General features: G+C 34.8%; 1 protein-coding gene across 2 annotated transcripts in view; it reads right to left on the reverse strand.

The window, feature by feature from the left end:
- Nucleotides 1-24,611, reverse strand: part of KPNA5 (karyopherin subunit alpha 5) — a 45,947-nt gene that overhangs the window by 20,615 nt on the left and 721 nt on the right. Inside the window, exons 2-7 of one of the 2 annotated variants that reach the window (XM_065888503.1) lie at nucleotides 20,503-20,636; nucleotides 19,015-19,116; nucleotides 18,802-18,901; nucleotides 14,185-14,279; nucleotides 11,661-11,792; nucleotides 9,472-9,560 (exon numbers count right to left, since the gene is read on the reverse strand). In XM_065888503.1, the coding sequence (XP_065744575.1) occupies nucleotides 9,472-9,560; nucleotides 11,661-11,792; nucleotides 14,185-14,279; nucleotides 18,802-18,901; nucleotides 19,015-19,116; nucleotides 20,503-20,631 (647 nt within the window). In that variant the 5' untranslated portion in view covers nucleotides 20,632-20,636. Of the gene's footprint in view, nucleotides 1-9,471; nucleotides 9,561-11,660; nucleotides 11,793-14,184; nucleotides 14,280-18,801; nucleotides 18,902-19,014; nucleotides 19,117-20,502; nucleotides 20,637-24,611 lie in introns of those variants that run through there. The other variant, XM_065888502.1, reaches the window with a different exon arrangement.

A 24,611-nucleotide genomic window follows, 5' to 3' on the forward strand; every position in this document is an offset into this window, starting at 1 on the left:
TTTTTCTTTCTCAAAATTGCTTTGCCTATTCGGGGTCTTTTGTGTTTCCATACAAACTGTGAAATTGGAGGACGATGTTGGCTGTGGGTTTGTCATATATGGCCTTTATTATGTTGAGGAAAGTTCCCTCTATGCCTACTTTCTGCAGGGTTTTTATCATAAATGGGTGTTGAATTTTGTTTAATGCTTTCTCTGCATCTATTGAGATGACCATATGGTTTTTCTCCTTCAACCTGTTAATATGGTGTATCACATTGATTGATTTGTGTATATTGAAGAATCTCTGCATTCCTGGAATAAACCGCACTTGATCATGGTGTATGATCCTTTTAATGTGCTGTTGGATTCTGTTTGCTACTATTTTGTTGAGGATTTTTGCATCTATGTTCATCAGTGATATTGGCCTGTAGTTTTCTTTCTATGTGACATCCTTGTCTGGTTTTGGTATCAGGGTGATGGTGGCCTCGTAGAAGGAGTTTGGGAGTGTTCCTCACTCTGCTATATTTTGGAAGAGTTTGAGAAGGATAAGTCTTAGCTCTTCTCTAAATGTTTGATAGAATTCACCTGTGAAGCCATCTGGTCCTAGGCTTTTGTTTGTTGGAAGATTTTTAATCACAGTTTTAATTTCAGTGCTTGTGATTGGTTGGTTCATATTTTCTATTTCTTCCTTATTCAGTCTTGGCAGGTTGTGCATTTCTAAGAATTTGTCCATTTCTTCCAAGTTGTCCATTTTATTGGCATAGAGTTGCTTGTAGTAATCTCTCATGATCTTTTGTATTTCTGCAGTGTCAGTTGTTACTTCTCCTTTTTCATTTCTAATTCTATTGATTTGAGTCTTCTCCATTCTTTTCTTGATGAGTCTGGCTAATGGTTGATCAATTTTGTTTATCTTCTCAAAGAACCAGCTTTTAGTTTTATTGATCTTTGCTATCATTTCCTTCATTTCTTTTTCATTTATTTCTGATCTGATTTTTATGATTTCTTTCCTTCTGCTAACTTTGGGGTTTTTTTGTTCTTCTTTCTCTAATTGCTTTAGGTGCAAGGTTCGGTAGTTTATTCGAGATGTTTCCTGTTTCTTAAGGTAGGATTGTATTGCTATAAACTTCCCTCTTAGAACTTCTTTTGCTGCATCCCATAGGTTTTGGGTCATTGTGTCTCCATTGTCATTTGTTTCTAGGTATTTTTTGATTTCCTCTTTGATTTCTTCAGTGATCACTTCGTTATTAAGTAGTGTATTGTTTAGCCTCCATGTGTTTGTATTTTTTACAGGTCTTTTCCTATAATTTATATCTAGTCTCATAACGTTGTGGTCAGAAAAGATACTTGATACAATTTCAATTTTCCTAAATTTACCAAGGTTTGATTTGTGACCCAAGATATGATCTATCCTGGAGAATGTTCCATGAGCACTTGAGAAAAATGTGTATTCTGTTGTTTTTGGATGGAATGTCCTATAAATATCAATTAAGTCCATCTTGTTTAATGTATCATTTAAAGCTTGTGTTTCCTTATTTATTTTCATTTTGGATGATCTGTCCATTGGTGAAAGTGGGGTGTTAAAGTCCCCTACTATGAATATGTTTCTGTTGATTTCCCCTTTTATGGCTGTTAGTATTTGCCTTATGTATTGAGGTGCTCCTATGTTGGGTGCAAAAATATTTACAATTGTTATCTCTCTTTCTTGGGTCGATCCCTTGATCATTATGTAGTGTCCTCCTTTGTCTCTTCTAATAGTCTTTATTTTAAAGTCTATTTTGTCTGATATGAGAATTGCTACTCCAGCTTTCTTTTGGTTTCCATTTGCATGGAATATCTTTTTCCATCCCCTCACTTTCAGTCTGTACATGTCTCTAGGTCTAAAGTGGGTCTCTTGTAGACAGCATATAAACAGGTCTTCTTTTTGTATCCATTCAGCCAGTCTGTGTCTTTTGGTGGGAGCATTTAATCCATTTACATTTAAGGTAATTATCAATATGTATGTTCCTCTTCCCATTTTCTTAATTGTTTTGGGTTTGCTATTGTAGGTCTTTTCCTTCTCTTGTGTTTCTTGCCTAGAGAAGATCCTTTAGCATTTGTTGTAAAGCTGGTTTGGTGGTGCTGAACGCTCTCAGCTCTTGCTTGTCTGTAAAGGTTTTAATTTCTCCATCAAATCTGAATGAGTTCCTTGCTGGGTAGAGTAATCTTGGTTGTAGGTTTTTCTCCTTCATCACTTTAAATATGTCCTGCCAGTCCCTTCTGGCTTGCAGAGTTTCTGCTGAAAGATCAGCTGTTAACCTTATGGAGATTCAAGGGAATTATTTTTATTTGTTTTTCCCTTGCTGCTTTTAATATGTTTTCTTTGTATTTAATTTTTGACAGCTTGATTAATATGTGTCTTGGCGTGTTTCTCCTTGGATTTATCCTGTATGGGACTCTGTGCTTCCTGGACTTGATTAACTATTTCTTTTCCCATATTTGGGAAGTTTTCAACTATAATCTCTTCAAATATTTTCTCAGTCCCTTTCTTTTTCTCTTCTTCTTCTGGAACCCCTATAATTCGAATGTTGGTGCATTTAATGTTGTCCCAGAGGTCTCTGAGACCGTCCTCAGTTCTTTTCATTCTTTTTTCTTTATTCTGCTCTGCAGTAGTTATTTCCACTATTTTACCTTCCAGGTCACTTATCCGTTCTTCTGCCTCAGTTATTCTGCTATTGATCCCTTCTAGAGTATTTTTAATTTCATTTATTGTGTTGTTCATTGTTGCTTGTTTCATCTTTAGTTCTTCTAGATTCTTGTTAAATGTTTCTTGCATTTTCTCTATTCTATTTCCAAGATTTTGGATCATCTTTACTATCATTATTCTGAACTCTTTTTCAGGTAGACTGCCTATTTCCTCTTCATTTGTTAGGTTTGGTGGGTTTTTATCTTGCTCCTTCACCTGCTGTGTGTTTTCCTGTCTTCTCATTTTGCTTATCTTACTGTGTTTGGGGTCTCCTTTTTGCAGGCTGCAGGTTCATGGTTCCCATTGTTTTTGGTGTCTGTCTCCAGTGGCTAAAGTTGGTTCAGTGGGTTGTGTAGGCTTCCTGGTGGAGGGGACTAGTGCCTGTGTTCTTGTGGATGAGGCTGGATCTTGTCTTTCTGGTGGGCAGGTCCACGTCTGGTGTTGTGTTTTGGGGTGTCTGTGGACTTATTATGATTTTAGGCAGCCTCTCTGCTCATGGGTGGAGTTGTGTTCCTGTCTTGCTAGTTGTTTGTCATAGGGTGTCCAGCACTGTAGCTTGCTGGTCGTTGAGTGAAGCTGGTTTTTGGTGTTGAGATGGTGATCTCTGGGAGATTTTTGCCATTTGATATTATGTGGAGCTGGGAGGTCTCTTGTGGACCAGTGTCCGGAAGTTGGCTCCCCCACCTCAGAGGCACAGCACTGACTCCTGGCTGCTGCACCAAGGGCCTTTCATCCACACGGCTCAGAATAAAAGGGAGAAAAAGTAGAAAGAAAGAGGATAAAAGAAAATAAAGTAAAATAAAGTTATTAAAATAAAAAAATAATTATTAAGAAAAAAAAATTTTTTAAGTAAAAAAAAACAAAAACTGATGGATAGAACCCTAGGACAAATGGTGAAAGCAAAGCTATACAGACAAAATCTCACCCAGAAGCATACACATACACACTCACAAAAAGAGGAAAAGGGGAAAAAATAATAAATCTTGCTCTCAAAGTCCACCTCCTCAATTTGTGATGATTCGTTGTCTATTCATGTATTCCACAGATGCAGGGTACATCAAGTTGATTGTCGGTATTTAATCCACTGCTCCTGAGGCTGCTGGGAGAGATTTCCCTTTCTCTTCTTTGTTCGCACAGCTCCCGGGGTTCAGCCTTGGATTTAGGCCCACCTCTGTGTGTATGTCGCCGGAGGGCATCTGTTCTTCGTTCATACAGGACGGGGTTAAAGGAGCCGCTGATTCGGTGGCTCCGGCTCACTCAGGTAGGGGAGGGGAGGGGTATGGAGTGCAGGGCGAGCCTGTGTTGGCAGAGGCCAGTGGGACGTTGCACCAGCCTGAGGCGCGCCATGTGTTCTCCCAGGGAAGTTGTCCCTGGATCCCGAGACCCTGGCAGTGGTGGGCTGCACAGGCTTCCGGGAGGGGATGTGTGGATAGTGACCTGTGCTTGCACACAGGCTTCTTGGGGGCTGCAGCAGCCCCCTTAGCATCTCATGCCCATCTCTGGGGTCCGCGCTGTTAGCCGCGGCTCGCACCTGTCTCTGGAGCTCCTTCAAGCAGCGCTCTTAATCCCCTCTCCTCGCACACCAGGAAACAAAGAGGGAAGAAAGTCTCATGCCTCTTTGGCAGGTCTGGACTTTTTCCTGGACTCCCTCCCGGCTAGCCGTGGTGCAGTAACCCCTTCCAGCTGTGTTCACACCACCAGTCCTCTGCCTGCGCTCCGACTGAAGCCCAAGCCTCAGCTCACAGCCCCGCCCGCCCCAGTGGGTGAGCAGACAAGCCTCTCGGGCTGGTGAGTGCTGGTCGGCACTGATCCTCTGTGCGGAAATCTCTCCACTTTGTCCTCTGCACCCCTGTGGCTGTGCTCTCCTCCGCGGCTCTGAAGCTTCCCCCCTCCGGCACCCACAGTCTCCGCCCGTGAAGGGACTTCTAGTGTGTGGAAACCTTTCCTCCTTCACGGCTCCCTCCCACTGGTGCAGGTCCTGTCCCTATTCTTTTGCCTCTGTTTATTCTTTTTTCTTTTGCCATACTCAGGTACGTGGGGAGTTTCTTGCCTTTTGGGAGATCTGAGGTCTTCTGTCAGCGTTCAGTAGGTGGTCTGTAGGAGTTGTTCTACGTGTAGATATATTTCTGATGTATCTGTGGAGAGGAAGGTGATCTCCGCGTGTTACTCTTCCACCATCTTTCCCCAGCCCGCCGTCCCCACAACTGTCGCGGCTTTGGCCGCTGGGGCCCCTCCAGATCTGGCAGCTTCAGTGAGGCCGCCCTCCCCTCGGGCTCTGGGGCAGTTCTGTGATGGCGGAGGAAAGAGACCCCAAGCTGCGAGTTCCAGCTGTGCCCTACCTTGTTTTATGAGGCCAGCATTACCCTGATATCAAAGCCAAAGACATCACAAGTATGTATGTATATTCCTAGTAGATACGAAAAATCTTTAACACAATTCTAGGAAACTGAATCCAGCAACATATTAGAAGGATTATACACTATGAACTAATGGGATTTATCCCAGGAATGCAAAGATGATCCAATGAACAATAGCAAACAATATAATACACCACAGTAATAGCATAAAGGAAAAAAACATGTGATGGTGTCGACACAGAAAAAGCGTTTAACAGATCCCAACACCTTTTCATGATAAAAACATTCAACAACCTAGGAATATAAGGAAACCACCTCAATATGATAAAGGATATTTATGAAAAACCCACAGCTAACATCATTCTTAATGGTGAAAGAGTGATAAAAAACAAGACAAAGATACCTGCTTTTCCCACTTTTATGCAACGCTGTACTGGAAGCTCTAGCCAGAGCAATCAGGCAATAAAAAGAAATAAAAGGTATCCAAATTGGAATGGAAGAACTATCACTATTCACAGGTGACATGACCTTATATATAGAAATCCAAAAAAATGCACAAAAAAAAACTAATAGTGCTAATAAATGAATTCAACAACAATGGTGCAGGATACAAGATCAACACACAAAAATCAACTGTATTTCCATACACTGGGTACTGAACAAGTCAAAAAATCCAAGAAATAACTGCATCTAAAATTGCATCAAGGAGAATAAAATACTTAAAGATGAAATTTAACCAAGACCTGTAAAGTAAAAACTATGAAATATTGTTGAAAAAATTAATGAATACTTAATTATATTAAAAGATATCACATGTTCACAGATGGAAGACTTGATTTTGTTACAACAGAAATACTCCACAAAGTGATGTGATATACAACTTCAATGAAATTGCTATCAAAATGCCAATGGTATTTTTTAGAAATGGAAAAGTGAGGCATCAAATCTGCATGGAATTACAAGGAACTTTGAACAGCTAAAACAACATGGAAAAAAAATTTGAAGGTAAACTGAAGGACTCACACCTCCTGATTTCAAAACTTACCATAAAAGCTACAGTAATCAGAACAGTTACTGGCATAAGGACAGACGTACAGATCAATGGAACAGAATGTAAGAATCCAGAAATAAACTCACACATGGATGGTCAACTCATATTCACCAAGGGTGTCAAGACCATTCAATGAGGAAAGAACAGTCTCTTCAACCAATCATGCTGGAACAAGTGGATGTCCACATATACCTCATGTCATATAAAAAAAATAGCTCTAGATGGATCAAAAATGCAAATATAAGAGATAAAACTATAAAACTCTTATTAGAAGAAAACAAAAGGGTTTCATGACCCTAGATTTGGCAATGGTTTCTTACAAATGACACCAAAAACATAAGCAACAAACGAAAAAAATAGATAAATTGGACTTCAGCAAAATTAAAAACTTTGTGAATCAAGAAAATTATCAAGAGTGAAAAGGCAACCCAGAGAATGCAAAAAATATTTTAAAATCATATACCTGACAAGAATCTATCCAGAATATATGAAGAATTCTTATAACTCAACAACGAAAAGACAAATAACTGAATTTAAAAATATGCAAAGAGTTAGATATTTCTCCAAAGAAGATACACAAATAGCCAACAAATGTATGAAAAGATGTTCAGTGTCATTAGGAAATGCAAATCAAAGCAAAATGAGATACCACCTCACATCCACTAGGATGGCTTAAATCAGAATAACAGACAAATGTTGGTGACAAAGTGGAGAAACTGGAACCCTCACACACTGCTGGTGGAAATGTAGAATGGTGCAGCTACTGTGGAAAAAGTTTGGTGGTTCCTAAAAAGTTAAAGATAGCATTACTACATTACCCAGAAATTCCACCGGTAGGTAATACGTAAAAAGAATTGAAAACTGGTGTTCAAACAAAACTTGTACACGAACATTCATAGGAGTACTATTCACAGTAGTCAAAAGGTGGGAATAATCCAAATGACCATCAACTGACGAATGTACCACAAAATGTGGTACATCCATACAATGGAATATTATTTAGCTATAAGAAGAACAAAGTATTGATACATGCTACCATATGAATGAACCCTGAAAACCATATGTTAAGTGAAAGAAGCCAGACACAAAAGGTCACACCCTATAATGATTTCATTTATATGAAATATCCAGAATAGGTAAATACATAAAGACAGAAAGAAGATTAGTGGTTTCCAAGGACTGAGGCACTGGAAAAAGGGGATGTGACTGCTTAATGGGTATTGGGGTTTTGTCTGGGGTGATAAAAAGTTCTAGAACTAGATAGTGGTTATGATTGCAAAACACTATGAATGTACTTACTGGCAGTAAATTGTATACTTTAAAATGGCAAATTTTATACTGTGTATATTTTATCACACACAAAAAAAATATGTTCTAAAGGTTTTCCTATAAACAGTCTGAAGCCTCCTAAAACCATAACTCATTTAGAAATAAATTAGTTACACTGATTTTCTATATCAGGGTTGACAAACTTTTTCAGTAAATACTTCTGGCTTCACAGGCCTTTCTCTGTTGCAACTATGAACTCTGCTGATGTAGCATGAAAGCAACTACAGACATTAAGTAAGCAAACTGATGTGACTGTGTTCCAATAAAATTTAATTTTCAAAAACAGGGGACAGGCCAAATTTGGCCTGAAGACTGTAGTTGGCCAAGCTGTGATGTATACTATTTTTCTTCACTTGTATTAATGGGATTATTAGGAGAAATTGCAAATCTTTTCTTGTCCAGATTTGCTGTATTATAAATTAAAGTTGAATTAAATTAAAACAAGAAAGCTATATCAGTATAGAAAGTCCATAGACGCAAAAGGCTTATATTTACTGAGAATAAAACAAATTGAAACTCCCCAAGGCAGAATTGATAAAACCATATTATATTAATAGAAATTTTATGTATACTTAAGCATTAGCTAAATGTGAATTTTAGTGTGAACTACAGATTATCCATTAGCTTTTTTAAGTTAATACCATTCTTCCTTTTGACCAACTACAGTGAGAACATCTGGCAGCTAACTTGACATTACTTCCTTTTTATGACCTTTCTCAATTTTTTAATGAACTTTGAAACTTTCTAAACCTACTCTTTTTCTGAAATTTATTATGTTTATAAACAGGACTACCTAGCTGGGTACTAATTGTTTGTCATTAGTTTTTTTTTTTAGTTTGGTTTCTTTAGTCATAATTAAAAGCTCCTTAGAACATTTAAAGGGATTAGAACTTATAAACACTTACTGTTTCATAAACCATTACCAACTTGAGATATTAACAAATAATAAAATGACCTAGAGACAGAGAGCAAAAGTGAAAAGAGAAACAAAGTGCTCACAGTTAATCTACAAACCATATAATTAGGCCAAAAAGTCTCAAATTGAAAATTTAAGAGATGTTTTTAATAGTATGAACTTCAAAATAACTCTGATATTGAACCCTGAATCAGTGTTTTCCTTCATGGCTCAACTAAATTCTCAAATACCATAAAGCTTAACTCTGGATAAGCCCAAAGTAAATGAAATCACAAGTGGTTCAGTGGCCTCCACATAGTAGGTACTCAATGTTAGTTGAGTGAAATGATGCTGAGAAATCCATTTTGTCCATGGAAAGTTACGCTCTCTAAAATAATAAAATATCTTTTACAAAATCATATCTAAAAATTTATTCTTCCTATCCAATTTCTCAGCTTGGAAAGGATGGAGAATGGGCTAGAAATGATAAGAGTAAAATTTTCCCTTTCAATTAGTTTTTCCTTTTTCACTATTTACCACTGGCATTTAGCCTAAATAAACATTCTCTTAGTAAATGATAACCAACATAAAGAAACCTATCTTTCAAATAATTTTATATCATTTCTGTAAAGAACCTTACATTATAATTTCTTTTTTAAAAAAAGTATAAGGTATTTGAAAAAGAAACCACTAGTTAAGTCATTTTAAGTAAAATTCCAATTCTGAAAGAAAACTCTTTGTTCTCTAAACATTTCAAAATCAAATATGAAAACCTGACACCCTCAATACATCATCTGTTCATGTATTAAATACTCCCTGCTTTAGCAACTTTTATTGTATTAAAAACTACTACTTATCCTTGCTTTGTAGAATAATTATATTAGCAGAGTAAGCATCAAGTAAGCAAGGACCACTGTGAAGTGTGGCGTAAGAGAACATAAAAGACAGATATGATACAACTGGAAAATTTTTGTTGTTGTTAGTCTTACGTACTTTCAAGCTATTTCAGGCTTGGATAAACATAAGCGAAATTTAAAAGTATCACTGAAGAACTTAATTGTGTATGTAGTAATAGAGTGTATAAAACAGTCTGCTTTTCCCAAAGTAGTATTTAATCATGATAACTTAAAGTACTTACTCTAAAAGAGGTGGAAGTATTTCACAATTCAAAACAAAATCTCTGCATTCTGCATTGTCACCAGCAATATTACCAAGTGCCCAAACAGCCTTAGAAAAATAAGAAAAAAAGATTCTTTTATGACAATATCTTAAATAAGATGCTCTCTCTTAAGAATGAGATTTTAGTGTAGAAGGAAAAAAGTGATAGTTTTCAAGACGTTAAAACAAAACATGCTAGTAGGAAACAAGAAAGGAAAACTTTAAAAGTACCTTTAATAATATTTTTAGTCAAATTGAAGCATAGGGCACTTAAAAACTTTTTCTTACATGCTAGTGAAATGTTTATTCTGTTCAACAAAGAGATAGTTTGTCTACTCTGAATCTACATGGAGAGACAAAATAGAGTTGACCCTTGAACAATGAGGGGGTGACGGGCACCAAGCCCTGCACAGTCGAGAATCCATGTATAACTTTACAGTTGGCCCTCCTTATCCAAGGTCCTGCATTTGCAGATTCAACCAACCTCAGACTGCATAGTACTGTAGTACGTATTTATTACAAAAAATCCATGTGTAAGTGAACCGCACAGTTCAAACCTGTTGTTGTTCAAGGGTCAACTGTATATCTACATTTAGTGAATCTTCCAATTACCTATGCTAGAGGTTTGCTCCTATGCCAAGGAATCCACTCACTGGGAAGGGACTGACTTATAAAAGAAAAAAGGAAGGACAGACAAAGCATAGGAAAGGAAGGTAAAGTTAATGTGAGAATTGGCTTGAATTGATGCTTGAAAATAAGTTTAGAGTTAGTCCAGCTTAAATAAATGGTAGTAAAAGATTATTCAAATATTAAATTTCAATTAGATGAGAAATTACACAGATGCAGATGATCATTATATTCTCATTTCAAGCTCTTCATATAAGTATAAAAGTAGACATTAAGTTACTTTTTAGTTATTAGTATTTTTTTTTTTTTTTTTTTTGCTGTATGCGGGCCTCTCACTGTTGTGGCCTCTCCCGTTGCGGAGCACAGGCTCCGGACGCGCAGGCCCAGCGGCCACGGCCCACGGGCCCAGCCGCTGCGCGGCACGCAGGATCCTCCCGGACCGGGGCACGAACCCGTGTCCCCTGCATCAGCAGGCAGACTCTCAACCACTGCGCCACCCGGGAAGCCCTGCATTAATATTTTTAACATCTACTCTAGACCTACGCTTATTGTCTATTTTTTTAAGAAAAAGTTTTTAAAGTGATGACATTTTGCAACCTGTGAAGTATTTTGTTGGTGGGGATATAAATTTGTTAACATTTTTGGAAGTCTACTTTGAAATATGTAATAAGAACTTAAAAATTTTTTCTTTGACTGAGTAAAGTCATTTTTCCCTAATGAAATAATCGAGGTACATATTTATGTCAAGTCATATTAATATCAAGACCGATATACAATGATGTTCATCACAATATTATTAATACTAATAAGCTAGAAATAACTCAAATGTACAACTATTGAGGAACAGATAAATTATGGTACCTACCTGAATGGATAATGAGTAATCAGTAAAATTTTCTTGGAAGAATAATTAATGCTGTATGCAAAGGCTCTCAATACTAGTGTTAAGTGGGAAAAAAATATACACATAAAAATATAAACAAACAGATGGAATGGTAGAGAGATCTACAGATCAATTTGCATGAAAATGATCCAAAACGAAAATATAAAAACATTTGACTTTCTCTGGATGGAACAAATTATATGTGATTAAATTTTCCCTGTTACAACAACTATGAGAAAGTTTAATCTAAAATGGTTCATTCAAAATAATGTGATGTATTAAAAAGAAACAATGAAATAATCTACATACATGCAAAGAACAAGGAATCAGACTGGCCCAGGTTTAAAACCTGGTTCAGCCATTCACTGTGACTTCAGGTAGATTACTAACTTTTCTGGGTCTCACTCAGTATGCTCTTTTATAAATGGGAATAGTAATTCCCAATAGCTGAGATCCCATGTTTACAAAACCCAGGATTATGCCTAAGACAGTTCATTCTTCCTTCCTTCTAATTTGACAGTAAATAGAAATTATTGTATTCTAATAAATATAAAACACAGGCAACTTGGTAAAACTGAATTTCAAACCATAATCGCAAATGGTACTTTCAAGAGAAAGTTAAAATCTAGTAGATATAATAGGTCAAATTAGAAACTTACCTGTTCTTGAACATCTTCATGCTCTGAATTAAGAAGTTTGATAAAAATTGGAACAGCCCCAGTTTCAATCACTACTTTGGTATGTAGAAAAGTTCCAGATGCTATATTAGTTAATGCCCATGCAGCTTCAAACTAAGGAAAAATAAAAGTAGAATAAATGAAAGCACCCAAAAAATGTCAGAAAGGGGAAGAAAGGAAGAAGAGAGGGAGTAAAGACTTAGCTGAACAAGTCGGAGAGAAAGACTGACTTACGATTAATAAGATTTAATGTGAAATCAGATTTGATAGGTAAAAATGCTTTATTTTTAAAAAAGGACTCTTCAATCTGGAAAAATAAGAACTGAGAAGAATATAATAAAATTTACAAATCATGAGCAATAAATGAACACATTTGAATTTATAATTCATAAAACTCCTAATGTTTACAATTAGGGAGCCAGGTATTCTAAAGCAAGCAGTGCAAAAATAAATGAGACACTACTTAATAGAGTAATAGTATACCTATGGAACTTAGAATCATAAAAGGTATTTTTGTTTCCCTAGGCATCATCTAGTCCTAACCTCCTCACTTAAGAAATAAGAAAATTATAAGTCCAGACAGTTAGGTGATTTGTTCAAGGTCAAAGAGTTCATTATTAGCAGATATCTTTTAAAACATGTGCAGGCCAAAGAAAATTTGTTTGTGGGCCAATCTGGCATGTAGGCCCCCAGTTTAAGGCCTCTCTATTAGATCAATGTTTCGAACTAGCATGTTTCATATGAACTTGGATAATATGGCACAGCATATAGCTGCCCCAGGAGCATACTGCTGAATTTCATTAGGTTTCAAGTATAATGATTTAATAAACACTCAAATCACCAATATTCTTCTTGAATACTGCATGCTCTCTGCACATGTTATTCTCACAACCTGAAATTAATTTTCCTTTTTTCAGCCTGTTAAACTCTCATTCACCCTCAAGACTAGCCATGCGACACTACTAAACCAAAAAAAACCCAGATAAGTTGCCATGTTCTCTGTGCTCCCAAAGCACTCTGTATATTGTTTTGCTAGCACTAACTGTACTATGGTATCACAGATCTGTTTGTGTGTTTGTCTCCCCCAACAGAGTGAAGAATTTCTGCAGAGAGGGACAATATCTTACTCAATTTTTTAACTACAATGCCTTATACAATGTATTGCTTAAACTAACACTCAATTTTATTCATTCGTATTCACTCATTTCTTCTTTCAATCACTTAGAATTAAAGAGCCAAATAAAAAACTAGTTATCAGGAGGTTTAGGTTTTAGTCTGGACTCAGAGCTTATGAATAAGGCAAATGGACTAGATCATGATCTCCCGTCCTTTCAGCACTATCACCTAAAAACTCTGAACACTAATTGACAATAAGACTATACTATGGATAAAAGGGTCTTTTCCTCAGACACCCTTGTTGTAAACATTCTCAACAATTTTTCAGCATAAAGCTCATGATGGTTAATAGTCACAGGTTCAACACATTCTTTTGCTTACACCTAGATGTGAGGACCTTTCCCAAATTACTCAGATAAGTGGAACACAATTCTAAGTTGTAATTTCAACAACTATTACTCAAATATTAGTAAAAGTCCTCCATGACCAACAAGAGCATTGAGAAATTAGGTGTAGGTCTTGTGCAATTCCTGATAGATATAATTCCACCCTGTACACTTACTTAAGAATATTTATAGCAATGAAAGTCAGGAAGAACAATCTTAAACAGTAAAATACCTGCAAACTTCAGTAATTTACTATTAGTAGCCAATTATTTGGAAAACATCTTAAAATTTTCACTATAGTATAACTGAGAAGCAATGCTCTTTAGGACAAACTTAACGTTGGTCACTTTTTTTTTTTTTTTTTGCGGTACACGGGCCTCTCACTGTTGTGGCCTCTCCCGCTGCGGAGCACAGGCTCCGGACGCGCAGGCCCAGCGGCCATGGCTCACGGGCCCAGCCGCTCCGCGCCACGTGGGATCCTCCCGGACCGGGGCACGAACCCGCGTCCTCTGCATCAGCAGGCGGACTCTCAATCACTGCGCCACCAGGGAAGCCTGGTCACTTTTTAAGTAGATTATACTGATTCGTTCTTTTTTCAAAAAAAGAACTAATCAATCAGATAAAAATGTTTTAAGAGGTACAAGAGTTTATACTAAAAAGTTACAACTTTAGTTAGCTAAGAGCCAAAAAAAATTTAACCATTAACATTTTGATTTATGGTTTTCTAAAACAAAAGTTATTAAAGGTTGACAACTACAAAATTTTTCTTAACATTAGGAATGATTTTATGTATTTTTCCCAAAATTGTTTAATTAAATAACAGTTCCTAGAAAAAATTAGCATTGCAACCTTGACCAAGGCAAGACAGGTAGCACCACCTTTAATTGCCAAGTATTTACTGAATGCTTACAATATACTCAGTACTGTAGAAGCTGCTTTCACTAGACACATTAATCCTATGTCATTTCTGGAAAAAGATTAAGAAAGTAAACTACAGAACTCACTTGTAACGTACAATTTTCATTTCTTTCAAGAAATTTCACAAATCTCTGCACAACTCCTGGTTTCTGTATAACTTGATCAATTGGTGGATTAGGTTCTGAAAATTAAAAAATAATTAAGTTATTACATAGACACAAAAACACAATGATCTGGACCCTATGCCAATTAACAGGGCACATAAAATAACTCTTTCCTAGGTTTCACTGATCCAGTTTAAAACCCTTAGCTGGATGTAGCTGAAGAAAATAAACGTTCTCATAATTGCAATGTTTACTGCAAAAAAAAAAAAAGCAAATTGTTTTTCATTACCATAATGATAAGAAAATTTTAAAATATTTCCTATACAAATATTTATAATTCATAAATTGAATGCTATTTAGGAGGTCACCTTCACAATATGGGAATATTTCAGTCCAATACTCAAAACACCAATCGAAGGATAAAGTGTCTTCTAATTCTTCATAACCATACTCCAATTTCCAGGGATGTCTCTTTCACTATCAACCACGAATTGCCTAATGTCTTTCAGCTAGATAGGTTCTATTTTGTCAGGATATTATTTATTATTTACAAAAATGCTTATTGAAGTACCTAGAATTCTTGATAAATTCTCATGAAATGCTGAGGACTTTTGAGAATCATAAAATCTCTAAGAAATTTTAAAACAAAGATATGTAAATTGAAAACAAAGATATTTCTGGGACTTCCCTGGCGGTCCAGAGGTTAAGACTCTGCACTTCCAATGCAGGGGGCGCGGGTTCAATCCCTGGTTGGGGAACTAAGATCCCACATGCCGCGGGGCACAGCCAAAACAAAACAAAGATATTTTAGCTCCCAATAATATAACTACCAAGAATTCTTTCTCCTCCCTTGGCTTCAGCAACAAATACACTCTTGTGGTTCTCCAGGAACTTCTTCACTGTTGTTCCTTCGGGTTAGTTTGCTCCGTTATTTATTCTCCTCCTAAAAAATTTATTTCTAGGAAATCCCCTCCTAGAAAATCTATTTCTATTTTATTATAGATATTTCTATTTTGCTAATTCAGTTATCACTTATCATTCACAAATCTAACCCCCGTAAATTCTTCTTTCCTAGATTCTGTCCCACGTTTTTAAGTGCTTATGGTTACATTTTTCCCCCACAGCTTCTTTAAAATGTAGCATAAACAAAACCAAACTCATAATATCACTATGCTTATTCCTTCCCCTTGCCCTGTGCCCACCACACAAATTTGTCTGAGCTAACTGTCCACCTGGTTACACGAGAGAAATCTCATTTCCACTTTTGACTCTTCCTTTTCTTAATTCCTGTTTGAGTATGTTACTGATCATAAATAATGTTTAATAAGTAGAATTAACAAATGAATGATAACCATAAAAGGTCTACAAATCCTGCTTGTTTGATACAGAAAAACCTTATTATTAAGTTTTAAGTCAGTTTAAATCTTAGAAATCGTGTTCTCAACTGTTAAGAAAGATTTATTTAGGAATGGACTTCTTGGTAATTCCCTGGCGGTCCAGTGGTTAGGACTCCACGCTTCCGCTGCAGTCCGCATGGGTTCCATTCCTGGTCGGGGAACTAAGATCCCACAAGCTGCATGGTGTGGCAAAAAAAAAAAGGAATGGACTTTTTTCTTCCTTTTTTTCTTTTTTCTACAAATCTGCTATCTTTCTAACTTGCTCAAAAATTGGGAGACTTCTGCAAAATTAGTAAAGTTAAAACTATAAAATTTTGTTTGGGTGTTCTAAATGAAAAGTCTGGATTCTTCAAAATGTAAATTCCAGACCATAGCTTAAACTGTTCTTATAGTTATAAAACATCAACAAGATAAAATAATATATATTATTAATGCCTTTATTCCCATCTTAAAAAAAATCAAAACAAAGTTATTAGGTTGTGGTTAACATCTTTACCTTCCAGTTCTTTCTCTCTTCCCAAAAGAAAATTCTAAATCTACTTTCCCCTTATTTTTGTAAAGGACAAAATTTTGTCTTGCTCTTTTTGAGCAAAGAAAGGGGAGGTTGAGAAAAGGAAGTAAACATAGAAAATTGGTTTTCTAGTTAGAGGGTGGGGAGAAGTGGGTATTGAGACTACCTGAATATGTAGATAAAGAAATATAGACAAAGATATATATATAGATTTAAGAACCCAAATATGATCTCTTCCTGGGGAATTACTTTACAGTTACTTTCATCTAAAAGAAAGCAATTAAAGTGTGCTTGGATCATCAAGTAATCTAAAAAGTATCGTGAACTTTTAACTTTTACATTGATATTATACTGACAGAATAATAGCCTACCTTATCTTGTAAAGGTGATGAACTATTACAGAGAAGACTTAGTCAATATGGCAATGTAAACATAAGTAAAATAGAGGAATATCTGCTTCAGCACTGAAGACTAATCAAGAGTCATCCACAACAAAAAAGCCTTGGAGAAACAAAACTGGTATTGAAGAAAAGAATAATTTGTGATTTACATCTATAAGAGTGGCCATGATAGGGAAGTAAATAACATATTCTAGCAAAAGGTCACTATCATGACTTAAATCAGAGGAGTTCTATTTCTATTTCTAGCTCCAGTTCTAGTTCTAGCTCCTTCCCCATATTTCCTACAGTGATGGATCAAGGAAAATTATAGTAAATCTAATACTCTTCTAGACCTAAAATATTTGGCAGGAACTCACATCAATCAGCAAAAGAAAGTATCTATAATTCCTGACATATGCCCAACCTGGGCAAGCATAATCCCACTACAAGAAACAGAAAAATCATTGAATCTATGAAAAAGATACTATATTTTAAAAGACACAGAACACCCTGAGGAATTAGGAATGAAGATAAAATCTTATGACTAAAGAATTCAATAATGGGGAAGTTGTGGTGTAAAAACTGGTGGCAAACTCTAACATTCTTAAATACAATTAAATCTAAATTAATTCTGTTAATTGGTTATAACATAATACATATGCCAAAAAGAAATCTTAAAAGAGAATATGGTAATATAAAAATTATTGATGTGCTACTTATTAATACATTTAACTTATTTTTTAAATTAATGTTTTAATTTATAAATATTAATCTGACTAAAAAAAATCCAAACTAAAAAACAAAAACTGTGGAATATGGTGAGGAAGAGGAAGCTACTCTTGATTTTATAGGGTCTCCTAACATTGCTAAGCTACTTTTGCTTGGAAGATAAGGGATGGAAAAGGAAAATTAAAAGTACTTATGAAAAAGAACTACAATAAGAAAGCAAAGGTAATAGCCTGTAATCTGTGCTGAACTGAACACAAGATTTCTTTTATTCCTCATACATTACTAAATTTTGTCTTTCAGGAAGATACGGCAGCTAGCCAAGGGCAATTTCAAAATCTTATCAGTTCATGTATACAGCTCAATATAATTAGAATTACTAATCCTATAAATTCCATGTATGAAAGATGAGATAGACTAAGGGTTAAATTTTTATTTAATAAGGAATTTTTATAAACTCAATATAATATTGGATAAATAACATAAATAGGCAAATTATAAATTATAATGGTCAATAATAAAAAATATTCAACTTAGGTGCTCAAAAACTGCCACACTATAAGCACTATTATATAACCATCTTTTTTTTTTTAAAGATAGCTGTGTTGGTAAGAATATAGTGAAATGAATATCTGCACAAACTAAAGATGGGAATGTAAATTAATACACTGTTTATGCCCTTTGACCCACGATTTCACTTTTATAAATTCATACTAAGGAAGCTTTAGGTTATACAAGGATTTATGTAGCTTTGCTTATGATAATCAAAATTTGGTGAATCACTTCGCTGTATACCTGAAATTAACACAACATCGTAAATCAACTATACCCCAATATAAAATACAAATTAAATTTTTAAAAGTTCGGAAAAAAATATCTGATTGATTGATTATTCATTTTACAGTCATGCTCTGATGTTAAAAAAATGTCTGAGGGCTTCCCTGATGGCACAGTGGTTAAGAATCCACCTGCCAATGCAGGGGACACGGGTTCAAACCCTGGTCCGGGAAAATTCCACATACCACGGAGTAACTAAGCCCGTGCACCACAACTACTGAAGCCCACTGACCAAGAGCCTGTGCTCCACAACAAGAGAAGCCACCGCAGTGAGAAGCCCACACACCACAACGAAGAGTAGCCCCTTGCTCGTTGCAACCCAACACAGCTGAAAAATAAATAAATTAATTAAAAAAAAAAAATCAACTGATTTTGACCACAGATGTATGGGTTTATTTCTAGACTTTCAATTTAAAAAAATAAATAAAATAAAAAATTTTTAAAGTCTGAAAAGTATTTCTACAGGAATTTAAAAATATGTATTTCTAACTTTCTTTCTTGGCAATGGGACTAATTTGGGACTATATTTGCTTCTTTAAATCCTTTTATATTTGCAGATATTCTACAATCAACATGTGTTACTTTGATAATATAATGTTTAAAAAAGAGATGTTATTTAAAAATATATTTTAGAGAAAAATTAAGACCTACTGGCAAAGAAAGTGCCCTGAAATAAAAAAATATAATAAATAAAACTGTACTACAAATTCTTGTAAGATCAAATAAGCATACTGAAAATAATTCTTGCCTTTAGAAAGCAGCTTTCTAAATTTCTGTGTTGCTGTTAGTTGTTGATCAGCATTATTAGAAAAAATCATCTGAACCATATCTGTGGTAATAACTTCTTCCTAAAACACAGAAAATACAATTGTTATTTAAATATTTTGCATTAGTAATTTTGCTGTATCATCTCTGTAATACTGTTGAAATATAATTTGAAATACATTTTTGTAATATCTACCTCTGGAATGGGTACAGTGGAACTGATATCCGGATCCTGGATAGGATTTTCTAACATAGATTCATCATTTCTGGGCAAAGAGACATTTCGGCGTTTGAATAACTGTAATAAAGAGAAATAACAATATATTGAGCTTTCCATAAAATAAATTCCCATAGAATTATATTTTTCCTTTACTGAACAAAACAATAATTTTATCATTCAAAATTCTGAATATTTTAGTATTTCTTAATCATCATACCATAACAAATTTATGAGTAGTTTTGGGGCTAAATTAGCTCTTGTCCTGTAGACTGCTTCTTAATCTCAGGTCTTTTACCAATGTCTAATAGCATAAACAGAGTACACATTTATATTTTTCAGCACTTGGAAAACCACATATGCTTATACTAAATTATGAGATGTCTAAGAAGAAAATCTTAGTTAAAAAGCATATCTGTTATATGAGTGAGATAATGTGGTATATTAACAGAGTTAGTATATTAGATTAACAAGGAATAGAGAGCAGCTCTCAGGAAAGAGGACCCTATGCTTATTAACTCAGGAGTGAATATAAAGAAAAAAAACAGAGGAGGAAAGAGACATGGTCAGGTCACTGAGAAAGATTTATAGGTACATCTCATAAATCAAAATTGACGAAAAAAATCTGGTATCACATACTTTTTGATAGCTAAATAAATTCTGCTGTTCCTCAGTCTGTACACAGTTCTCTTTCTATTCATTTATTCAAGAGATTTTTTTTTTTTGAGTACCTACTGTAATATAGTAGAGACTATGTTAGCTACTACAAATAGGGGAACAACAAATAGTCATATTTCCAAAACAGGCCTTTTTCTACTTTCTTCATTGCTAGTCCTTTTTACACATTAGTTTTAATTCATGTATGTAAGGACCATACCCTCCTAATTATTTATGAATACTCCTAAATTTAGGTATATCCTGGAATGAAAAATGTTGAGATGCATTCTTTTAATTTTTCTATTCCTTATGTCACATATATAAAGTTCAAACAGAGAAGGCTAAGAGGTCTGCCTGATAGACTATAGGAGGAACAGTATGAATAGCATAGGAAAATGATTATAATTAATTTAGGGGCAAGAGCTATGAAAATCATAAAGCAACAAATGAATACAATTAACTTTTTTTAGGGGGCAAATTTTACAATGACAAGTGGAAGTGATCTAAATAGGCTCAAGAGTAAAAATTTCTTAGCACTGGAGCAGAAATATTAATGTAAAAGGTTTATCAATGGAAAGGAGAAGCCATTCTTGCTGGTGATTAAAAATAGCACAGGATTCTGATTCGTGAATTTGCTAATATTATTACTGGAGCCTAATAAACTAAAATATATATTTACCCATATTCAATTTCCTAAAACATATTTTTCATTTAAAATTATCTAAAAATTAGCAGCAATAATAATACTACTTCTAAACTCTTTATATAATGTTTTTATGTTAACAGAATTAAATATTTTAAAACACCTACCTGTTCTTCCCTTTTTTGTTTTCGAAGTTGTATTCCTTCTTCTTCTCTTCGTCTACGCATCTCTTGGGGATTTAGGGCTTTATTCTTATAACTTTTCATTCTATAGTTATCTTTCCCTGGACTAGCCATGGCATCTTAAGATTAGGAGAGAAGAAAACAGATACTGGTAACTCTCAAAACAACACAAGATGTTTACTCTAGGGCAATTAAATTCAGGCTCATGGATTAAATAGACCAACAAAACCCATTCTGAAAATTATGTACAAAGAATACATTTCTTCACCGCCATATCAAAATTGGAGCAAAATGACCAAATATTTTAGAACTTAACTATCAAATAATAGATTTTGGTCTAAACACAAAGTCATTACCCTAATTCAATACCCTAACTGATTCTGAGATGCACTCCCCCATCCCTGGTATTTTAAACTTTCTGTAAGTGAGATGCATCTTAAAATTACTGTCAGCCAGGAACTAATCATGAAATAGTTGGGTAAAAAACTTCTAAATTACAGCTTATGGAAAGATCAAGAAATAACCAGCAATGAATTGTCTTATTTTCAATAAAATATGGTATCAGGCTTCAGTAAGCACACCTCACATATTTATTGGGGTCTGTCTTCTTTCATTTACTTAAGGCACTGCCTAAAGAACTAAAGCCACACAGGTCATGACCTGAGTTATGACTGCCTTACCAGTTTTCAGTACTAGAGTATAATTAGTTCTTTTAAAATACTGAAATACTTCTACTTTATTTTTAAGTAGTTTTATTATAAATGTTTTTTAAAAATTAACATTTATATAAACATTTTAATAAGTACATTTAAAATATATATTTTATATAAACATAAAATTGTATATTTGAATATATATAATAGTTTTAGAAAAAGAATTATAAACACTTCTTAGTATTATATTAATATTTTGGTATTATTGGAAACAAATACAAAATTACTAATACTATAACCTATCCTGCATTTACACATTAAAAAAATCAGTCTAAAGCAGGGTTTCTATTTGAATTTAATATGAGAGATAATTAATGCCTATCTAGAATGTTATTCTGATAAATTCTGATGACATACCCATGTATAGGCAGAGAGAATGCTGTAATCAATTAGCACTTATGAAGTAAACAGGAGAGAAGGAGAGATGGGCATTTATATGCCGTCCCTGATATAGAAGAGCTAGATTAATGAACTGGCAAATTATATTTTAAGTAGTAAAGTACACTAATACATAAGCATTAAATCCTGCGAGAGCACAGAAGACACAGAAACTAACTGTGCCTTAGGGAGTTCTGAAAGTTTTCCCAGTTATCCTGTCTTAAGGATGAGCAAGAATTTGCCAGGGAAGAGGATGAAAGGGGAAAAGGAAGGGAACAAGTATGTCAGACAGAGGGAATATATGTAAACACAGAATTCATGAAGAAGCCTGGCATAAACATGGAACAGTAAGAAATCAAGTGTACCTGAACAAGAGGATGCATGGGAGAAGGGGCAGGAGATAAAGCTGGAAAGGTAGGTAAGAAAACATATGCTTCCTGCAATCTGGTTGAGAAATCTGGACTTGATCCTAAGGAATAGAATTAAAGAAATTAAAGTGAAGGTTGTTTCAAGCTTTGATGATAAAGACCTAAACTATATTAGTAGCTGCGTTGAAAAATATAGAAGACAGATTGATTCCAGAAACATTTCAGAAATTGATTCAATAAGAATTAGAGGCCAAATGAATGTAAGGAATATGCAGTAAGGAAGAAAAAGGAGTTGAGTATGACTCCATGGTTTTTAGTGTGAGCCATTTCAGTATAAGGACAAAATAACCCAAAATAAGGAATACCGATAAAGGAACAGACTGGTGGTTTTGTTTTCTTGCCTCCATGTTTTTGAGATGAAAATACTGCATTCAATTATACAGCAAAAATCACTCTTTCAGTACTATGAATTTGACAAAATGCACAGGCATATAACCAACACAGTAAGATACAGAACAGCTTCATAACTCCCCCCAAAACTTCCTCACGCTGCTCCTATTAGTCCTTCTCCCACTCTTAAAACCTGACAACCACTGATTTGTTTTCTACTTCCATAGATCTGCCTTTTCCTGAATTCCACATACATGAAATAATAACAGTATGTACTCTTAATTGGCTTCTTTCATTTAGCATAGTGCATCTATAAGTCATCCATATTGTTGGCACGTATCAATAGATTATTCCTCCTTATTGCTGAGTAATATTCTATTGTACAGATATACCACAGTTTATCCATTCATTTACTGAAGGACATCTAGGTTGTTTCCAGTTTAGGGCAGTTACGAATAAATCTGTTATAAACATTCATGTACAGGTTTTTGTGTAAAAGTAAGTTTTCATTTCTCTCGGGTAAATACCTAGGAGTAGGATTGATGAATAATATGAGTATGCTTCGCATTTTATAAGAAACTGCCAAACTACAAAGTAACTATAACATTTTGCATTCCCATTAGCAACATATAAGAGTTCCTGTTACTCTGTATCCTGGCTATACACTTGGTATTGTTAGAATTTTGTTATTGTTAATTGTAGCCATTCTAATGGTATACAGTGACTTTTAATTTTAAATGTGTTAAATTTACAGTACATAGGGCACAAACAGAAAGTTTTTATTTATGGATGGTTAAAAATGAGTCAAAGCTCAGGAAAAGAGTGCTGAATGATAATCCAAGAGCATTAGAGCTATAAAGGAAAGATGCCCAAAGGAGAAATCTTAAGGATATTCACATTTCAGTGGAAAATGGAAAGAACAAAGGAAGCCAAAAATAAATAGGAGGATCAGAAGAAAATAAGAGTCGTGAAAAAGAAGGGAATTCAAAAGATAAAGGAGTATTTCAGTTGTAGTAGCACTAAAAACAGGTCACCCAATTTGTTCATTCATTGATTTATCCAGCAAATTTAAGTGCCTACAATAAGCCAAGTACCATAGGAAGGAAGCAATAGATTTGATAATTAGGTCACTGGTAAAGATATTGAGAGAAATTTCATTAGTGGTGGGGCTAAAGGGCGAATGGAATGGGCTGAGGACTTCACAAGGATGTAAAACTTTGTGCTTCTGAACTTTTATTATTAACTTTCTTAATAATAACAATGTTTAGCATTATTCTCTACTTCATATATAAAAATTCTGCTACATTAATAAAAGCTTAGGCTCTTGGAAGGGAAAAACAGAGATCAGAGTTCATGACAGAGCAAACTGGGCTTCAACATTAGTTGCTCAATTATGTTCAACAGTATAAAATATCTTAGCAAAATGAAATGTTTGCAGCAATAAACCTCTTTAATATACTTACCACCTATACATTAGGCATCTTCTAGGCCACTGGCCTCTAAACTTTTTGATCACATATCCTATGTACACAAAATACTTTTGGGAATTCCATGTACACAAAATACATTTGGGAATTCATCCTCAACATGTTTATTTATATACATGTATTACTAGCTTAATAAACTATCCCATTATACATTCACAGATAGAAAAGTTTTTTAAAAAACAGAGTAGTTTTAAAAGGTAAACAAACAGAAGTTCTAATATTTTCTCCCCACATCTGACTGAATCACCTTGTGCCTCCCAACACACACAGTAGACACTACTCCTTAATACCATCAGTCTAGGCAATGACATTAAAACCTTTCAATATAAATGTTAACCAAATAAAATCTAGCCCCAACAACTCATACATCATTTGTTCCTTTTTCTTCTGTAGTACTAACTTCCTGTCTCTTAGTTAACATCTGCATCCTCACTGCAGTTGCTTCAAAGGGGATGTAAAGTTCAAGGAAAATGATCTTTAAAGGGGCCTCATCCAAGGGAATTGTTTCTTTCTCTGGATTATAGCTTTAAAAACTACTGTACTTCAAAGGCTGCTGTCTCATACAAGTTATTTTAAATATAAGAAATGCTATTCAAACACTGTAAAGTAGCCAGAGGAATTTTTTTTCAGTCATAAGCTTATTTTTTCACTCTTCTCTTTGAAAAACTGCTGACGTTGGGCAAACAACTGGAATCCGAACTTTTTCTAATATATATTAACGGAATTTCTTGTCTCCATAAAGCCTCCATTTCCAGGGG

This window comes from Phocoena phocoena, chromosome 12 (assembly GCF_963924675.1).
Source record: "Phocoena phocoena chromosome 12, mPhoPho1.1, whole genome shotgun sequence".
NCBI lineage: Eukaryota > Metazoa > Chordata > Mammalia > Artiodactyla > Phocoenidae > Phocoena > Phocoena phocoena.